Genomic DNA, 6,575 nt, shown 5'->3' on the forward strand with positions numbered 1-6,575 from the left:
CCTAGGGCCCGGGGGAACTAAAAGCCCACGCAAAGATGGAAATAACAGGGGAGATTAAGGGGTAATCAAAGGAATGGCTTGGTGCACGGTTGAGGAGTCAAAGGCGAAGCAAAAAAAGACATTCTGCAGTAGGAACATTTTCGAGTGGGCAACGGAGATTTTATTACGGGGGTGGGGTCAATTAAACGGAGGGAAGGTGCGGGCCCGCCGGGTGGCACGTCCGCGACGCACACGTCCGCGGCCTTCCTTCGCCCCTCAGGAGCCGTATCTCCGTCCTATCTCCCCCCATCTCCCCCTGCCTCAGGTGCGGGACCGAACCCAGTCGTACGCGCACGGGGACGAGCGCGGCCTGCGCTACCTGCAGCACTGCTGGGAGCGTCAGCAGCCGCAGCTGCAGCAGGCGAATATAATATAATATAATATAATATAATATAATATAATATAATATAATACTCTGCTGGGAGCGTCAGCAGCCGCAGCTGCAGCAGGCGAGCGCGGCGGCGGCGGCGGCGTTCGGGTGCGAGGTCGCGCTGCACCACGCGAGGCAGGCCCTCCTCTCGGGGGCCGCTGAGGAGGATGGGCTCTCCCTCTACGGCGACTCTGGAGAGAGCGACCTCGTCGGCTTGCTCAAGGCTTCGGCGGCGGCGGCGCCGTTTGTGACCGCCGTCGCCACGTCGCTCTCGCTGGCGGAGCAGGAGAGCGTATACGGCCCCGCACTCGAGTCCCTGCTCCGCCGGCTCGACCCGTACTCGGGCGGCGCTGTGGTCGACGTCTCTTTCTCCCCGTCCTCCTCCTCCTCCTCGGGCGGCGGCGGCGGCGGGTGGCGGGCGGTGCTGGCAGAGGCGGAGCTGCTTCTCGGCCTCGGCGCGGCGGCGGGTGGCGGGCCGCTCAAGCCGCTTCCGCACGGCGTTGCCGCCCGCGCGGTGCTCGTGCGGCGGCTTGACGAGGAGTGCGGACAGACTCACACAGCACACACACACACACACACACACACACACACACACACACACACACACACACACACACACACACACACACACACACACACACACACACACACACACACACACACACACACACACACACACACACACACACACACACACACACACACACACACACACACACACACACACACACACACACACACACACGCACACACACACACACACACACACACACACACACACCGCTCACCCACGCGCACTTGGCCTTGCACTTTGAATGCCGTGCCGGCTCCTGTCGTCCAGACGTCGAGTCGCGAGGGAGCAGCCCGGCCCTTTGCCCCGCCACCTCGTGTGTGTGTGTGGAGACGGGAGCCTGACCTGGCCTCTAGGAGAGCGGCAGGCTCCGCTCTGGCGAGTGGACTGGCCGGGAGGCAGAGGGGCTCGGAGTGCTGCGCCTGCTCAGCCCCTCGCCGGCTGGGCTGACGGGGTGCGCGGGGTTGGCGCCTGCCCGGCCCCGGGGTCAGGCTGGTGATGGCTGACTGGTTCTGAACTGATTGATTAAGGTGCGCGGGATGGCAGCGCCGGAGAAACGAATTCGCCACTCAGCGTACTAACGGTGGACGGATTCCTTGGTCAAGGTACGGGATGGCGGCGCCTGCCCCTGGCGGGGGAGGGTGGCATCACGAGGAGCGCGCCGTGCCCGAGGGCGGGCGGGGTGAATTAGTTGATCAGTGCTCAGCGAATCAGTGAATTCGTTTAATTAGGACCGCGCCGTGCTCGAGGGCGGGTGGGAGGAGGTGTGGCAGCTGCAGAGCCGGCAGCAGACCACCTCGTGGCGCCTACTCCCCTCTACACAAGGGCGGGTCCGTGACTGGTCTGTTAGACATGTCCATGCAGGCAGCGGGTCATCCTCACGGCGGCGCTCTTCAAGGACCCGGCAGCCAAGGCGGCCGCGCTGCGCTGGCTGGGCGCTGTGCTCGCGGCCAACGGCGCGAACGCAGACGGGGGGAAGCAGCAGAGCCCTCAAGAGGCGATGCGGGCGCGGCAGAGCGGCGCGTCGGGCGGGGGAATGAGTCAACTCGTTCATATCCGCTGATGAGTTGATTAGGCGCGGCAGAGCTGCTCGTCGGACGGGGCGCTGCTTAGCGCGGCGGCGGTGCTGCTGCAGCTGTGCGGCCCCTTCCTCACCCCGACGGCTCTCCGCGACGGCAAGGGGCATGACGGCTTCGCGCGGCTCGATTGGAGGTGGCGCGTCTTAATGAACGAGTGAACGGACGAACGAATGAACCAAGTATGAAGAGCTCGATTGGAGATGGCACGACCGAGAGCGGCCCATATCTCCCCATATCTCCCCATATCTCCCCATATCTCCCCATATCTCCCCATATCTCCCCATATCTCGAGGTGGCACGAGCGAGAGCGGCGGCGCGAGGCGGCGTGGTCGGCGCGCCGCCGCCGGCCGCAAGCCGAGGAGCGCCTCAGGCTCACCGAAGCTGGCGGCGACCCTTCTGGCGGCGGCGGAGCGGGCGCGGGTGGGTCGGGAGGGTTCGAGGAGTCCAACGAGGAGGCGGACGAGCTGGCGCAGGCCGATCAAGCTCTCCCTCTGACCAATCAACTAGTGGATGCGTCACTTCAAGTCCTTCATTCAGCGCAGGCGATCAAGCTCTCCCTCTGACCAATCAACTAGTGGATGCGTCACTTCAAGTCCTTCATTCAGCGCAGGCGATCAAGCTCTCCCTCTTGCATCAACTAGTGGATGCGTCAATTCAAGTCCTTCATTCAGCGCAGGCGATCAAGCTCTCCCTCTGACCAATCAACTAGTGGATGCGTCAATTCAAGTCCTTCATTCAGCGCAGGCGATCAAGCTCTCCCTCCTCTCGAGCAGCGACGCCGCCGCCGAGCCCGCTCCCCCCCCGAACACCCCACCGCCGGCTGGCGCTGCGGGTGGGTCGGCGGAGGGGGTCGCGGCGGGCGGCGGCGACGCCGAGGCGGAGCTGCACTTTGTGACGGAGTGAATTAGCTGAGTCGTTAATTCGTTCGTTCGTGTATTAGGCGGAGCTGCACTTTGTCACGGAGTGCTTCTTCCTCTGCCTGCGCGCGCTGCACGTCGGCGTCCTCCCCGCCATGCGAGGAGCCGGCCGTATTTCTTTTCTTCCAGCGGCACTTCTTTTCTCATAGGCGTCCTCCCCGCCATGCGAGGAGCCGGCCGTATTTCTTTTCTTCCAGCCGTACTTCTTTTCTCATAGGCGTCCTCCCCGCCATGCGAGGAGCCGCCCGTATTTCTTTTCTTCCAGCGGTACTTCTTTTCTCATAGGCGTCCTCCCCGCCATGCGAGGAGCCGGCCGTATTTCTTTTCTTCCAGCGGTCCTTCTTTTCTCATAGGCGTCCTCCCCGCCATGCGCCGCTGCGAGCGGATCCTCCTCGAGCTGCAGCGCAAGGTGCGCGCTCCTCCGCCCCAGGGCTATCTCCCATATCTCCCCCCACATCTCCGCCATATCTCGCAAGGTGCGCGCTCCTCCTCCCCAGGGCTATCTCCCATATCTCCCCCCACATCTCCGCCATATCTCGCAAGGTGCGCGCTCCTCCGCCCGAGGGCTATCTCCCATATCTCCCCCACATCTCCGCCATATCTCGCAAGGTGCGCGCTCCTCCTCCCCAGGGCTATCTCCCATATCTCCCCCCACATCTCCGCCATATCTCGCAAGGTGCGCGCTCCTCCTCCCCAGGGCTATCTCCCATATCTCCCCCCACATCTCCGCCATATCTCGCAAGGTGCGCGCTCCTCCGCCCGAGGGCTATCTCCCATATCTCCCCCCACATCTCCGCCATATCTCGCAAGGTGCGCGCTCCTCCGCCCGAGGGCTATCTCCCATATCTCCCCCCACATCTCCGCCATATCTCGCAAGGTGCGCGCTCCTCCGCCCGAGGGCTATCTCCCATATCTCCCCCACATCTCCGCCATATCTCGCAAGGTGCGCGCCCCCCCTCCCGAGGGCGGTGCGGCGGCCTTCGACGCACACTTGCACGCGATCAAGGAGGCTGGGCAGGGCAAGGCGCAGGCGGCGGTGCTGGCGTACCGGCTGCTGCTCGACGGCCCGCGGCTGCAGCCCCTCCTCCTCCGCTTCTGCGGCCTCGCCGGCGCGGGGCTCGAGCATCTCTGGCGAGAGGTGTGAGCAGCGTCTCTTCACACCCACTGCTGTGAAAAGGCGCGGGGCTCGAGCATCTCTGGCGAGAGGTGTGAGCAGCGTCTCTTCACACCCACTGCTGTGAAAAGGCGCGTGGCTCGAGCATCTCTGCGCCGACAGCGCGGCGGCGGCCGACGCGTGCGCCGCCCTGCCCGCCTCGACGCTGACCGACTTGTTTGCGCTCCTCGTGCTGTTCGCGCGCAAGGACCCCCAGGCTCTCGTTGCTTCGGAGGTTGCGGCGCCCCTCGTCTCGCGCTGCGCGTGCCGCTGGGTCGGCCGGCAGGAAACAAGAAATCGGACGCGCCCACACCGCCCGCCCTTGGCTGTCCCGTCTTGACGCGGCGAGCTCTCCGCAACTCCAGGCCCTCGCCTCCTCGCCCTTCGTCCGCTTCACCGCCGCCGAGCTGCTCGAGACGCTCGTGCAGATGGACGAGCACGCGGCGCGGCTGGCCGGCTCGCGGCTGCGCGGCGTGGCGGGGCCGCTTGTCAGGCTGATCGACGCCGAGGCGGCGTCGGAGGTGCAGCTGCCCCTGCTCTCCCTCTACGTCGAGCTTGGGCTGCACACAAACGCGGCGGCCGTCTCCGACAAGAACGGCGACCGCTTCCGCATCATGAGCGTGCTGCGCGCGCTGTGGCAGCAGCCGCAGCCGTGGAGGGCGCTGCAGGCCGCCGCGGCCGCCTCGCTCGAGCCGGGCGGTGGCGGCGACGGCGGCGCGGCGTTTGGAGAGTTTGCAGAGACGCTGGTCAAGGAGGCGGTCTTTCTGCTGGCGGATGCGCTCGGCCGGCTGGCGGACGTGCACACGAGGCAGGAGGAGATGCCAGCCTCGGTGCGTCGCGGGGACAAGGCGGCGTCGCTGCCGGCCCCGCCGCCGGCCTCTGCCGCCGACAAGGAGAAGGAGGCGGCGTGGGCGGCGCTGAGCGGGAAGGAGAGGCAGGCGCGCGAGGCTCGCCTCGAGCAGTGCCGCCGCACCGCCAAGGGCTTCCTCCAGCTCGCCCACTCGTCGCTGGCGGCCCTCCTCTTCCTCACCGACGAGGCGGGCGTCTGCTCCGCCTTTGCCTCCCACCCGTCCCGCGCCTCCAAGCTCGCGGCGATGCTGGTCGAGTTCCTGCGCAAGCTCTGCGACGTCAAGGCGCGGGAGGGGCTGCGCGTCGACCAGCCCGACAAGCTGGGCTGGCACCCGAAGAAGATGCGCTCCGACACGCGGCCGTATTTCTTTTTCCGGAGCGGCATTTCTTTTTTGCATAGGCACTCGAAGAAGATGCTCTCCGACACCCGGCCGTATTTCTTTTTCCGGAGCGGCATTTCTTTTTTGCATAGGCACCCGAAGAAGATGCTCTCCGACACGGCGCAGCTCTTGCTCCACGCCGCCTCGCGCGTGCCCGCCTTCGTGCACACGCTCGCCGCTTGCGACAACCTCGACGTGCCCCTCCTGCACACGGCGGCCAACATCCTCGAGCACGCGTTCAATCGTTGAGTAGCCCACTCGTTGATCAGTCAACTGGTTCTCCAGGCGGCCGACATCCTCGAGCACAAGTGCAAGGACCACTTCCCGCCGCTGGAGGTGCAGGCCCTCCGCCGCCTCCTCCCCCGCCTGCAGCAGGGAGGCGGGGGCGGGGGCGAGGGCGGGCCGGGCGGCGGCCTTTCCTCTTTGGTGAGCGAGCGCGCCGCCGCCGACGCCGCGGCGGCCGAGGAGGAGTACGGCGGCGCCGCCGCGATGCTGCGAACGGTCAACGAGGCGTACGGCGCGGAGCTGGCCGAGCTTTCCTTCGACGAAGTTGGCATGGCGGACGGCGCGGGGCGGTACAACCACTACTACCGCCAGAACATCGCGCAGTCGCCCTTTGAGGCCGCGGCGCGCAGCAAGGTGAAGCGGCTGCTGCAGGAGTGCAAGTCGCTGTCGGGCGAGGGCAACTTGCCGTGCGGCGCGGACACGGCTTGCCTGGAGAGGTCGAGGGGGAGACGGGCCGAGATGAGCCGAGACGCGGCGAGAGTAGGCGCCGAGTCGTGCATCGTCGTGCTCAAGGATGAGAGCCGGATGGACGTGCTGAAGGCGCTTCAATGAAGTTGCATTAAGTAAGTAATGGAGTGTTAATGCATGGAGCTGGGTTGAGGATGGACGTGCTGAAGGCGCTTCAATGAAGTCCATTGATGAATTAACTCATTAAGTGGTTTGAGGATGGACGTGCTCAAGGCGCTTCAATGAGTTGCATGAAGGAATGGGGTGTGAATGCACTCACTTCAGAATGGGCGTGCTCGATTCAACGAGTCGATTCACTCCGTTCGACTCACGTTAACGAATTCATTCATTCAAGTGAGTCAAGGGATGGGCGTGCGCTCTCCAGGTCCTCCTCTCCGGCCCTGCGGACGTGCTCGACACGACGCACGAGACGCCCTACGCGCTCGGCCTCTTCGAGTTTCACGTCTCTCCCCCCCCCCTCCCCC

At 65.3% G+C, this 6,575-nt stretch overlaps 2 protein-coding genes across 2 annotated transcripts in view; both read left to right on the plus strand.

Moving 5' to 3' along the window:
* Window positions 1-5,607, plus strand: part of EMIHUDRAFT_211208 (hypothetical protein) — a gene marked incomplete at both ends in the record, with an annotated part of 5,878 nt that extends 271 nt beyond the window's left edge. Inside the window, 14 exons of the mRNA XM_005768026.1 lie at window positions 545-764; window positions 1,337-1,393; window positions 1,712-1,779; window positions 1,845-2,028; window positions 2,056-2,192; window positions 2,430-2,583; window positions 2,804-2,950; window positions 3,000-3,087; window positions 3,330-3,385; window positions 3,941-4,114; window positions 4,154-4,182; window positions 4,253-4,403; window positions 4,495-5,339; window positions 5,451-5,607. Of these exons, the coding sequence (XP_005768083.1) occupies window positions 545-764; window positions 1,337-1,393; window positions 1,712-1,779; window positions 1,845-2,028; window positions 2,056-2,192; window positions 2,430-2,583; window positions 2,804-2,950; window positions 3,000-3,087; window positions 3,330-3,385; window positions 3,941-4,114; window positions 4,154-4,182; window positions 4,253-4,403; window positions 4,495-5,339; window positions 5,451-5,607 (2,467 nt within the window). The remainder of the gene's footprint in view (window positions 1-544; window positions 765-1,336; window positions 1,394-1,711; window positions 1,780-1,844; window positions 2,029-2,055; window positions 2,193-2,429; window positions 2,584-2,803; window positions 2,951-2,999; window positions 3,088-3,329; window positions 3,386-3,940; window positions 4,115-4,153; window positions 4,183-4,252; window positions 4,404-4,494; window positions 5,340-5,450) is intronic.
* A 240-nt stretch (window positions 5,608-5,847) lies between these two features.
* On the plus strand, window positions 5,848-6,195 carry EMIHUDRAFT_211209 (hypothetical protein; the record flags this gene model as incomplete). The annotated part of the gene is made up of 2 exons (XM_005768027.1): window positions 5,848-6,050; window positions 6,123-6,195. 2 exons carry the CDS (start codon window positions 5,848-5,850, stop codon window positions 6,193-6,195), a joined length of 276 nt encoding a protein of 91 aa, XP_005768084.1.
* Window positions 6,196-6,575: the final 380 nt, after the last annotated feature.

The sequence above is a fragment of the Emiliania huxleyi genome (assembly GCF_000372725.1).
Source record: "Emiliania huxleyi CCMP1516 unplaced genomic scaffold EMIHUscaffold_47, whole genome shotgun sequence".
In the NCBI taxonomy this organism is placed as follows: Eukaryota; Haptophyta; order Isochrysidales; family Noelaerhabdaceae; genus Emiliania; species Emiliania huxleyi.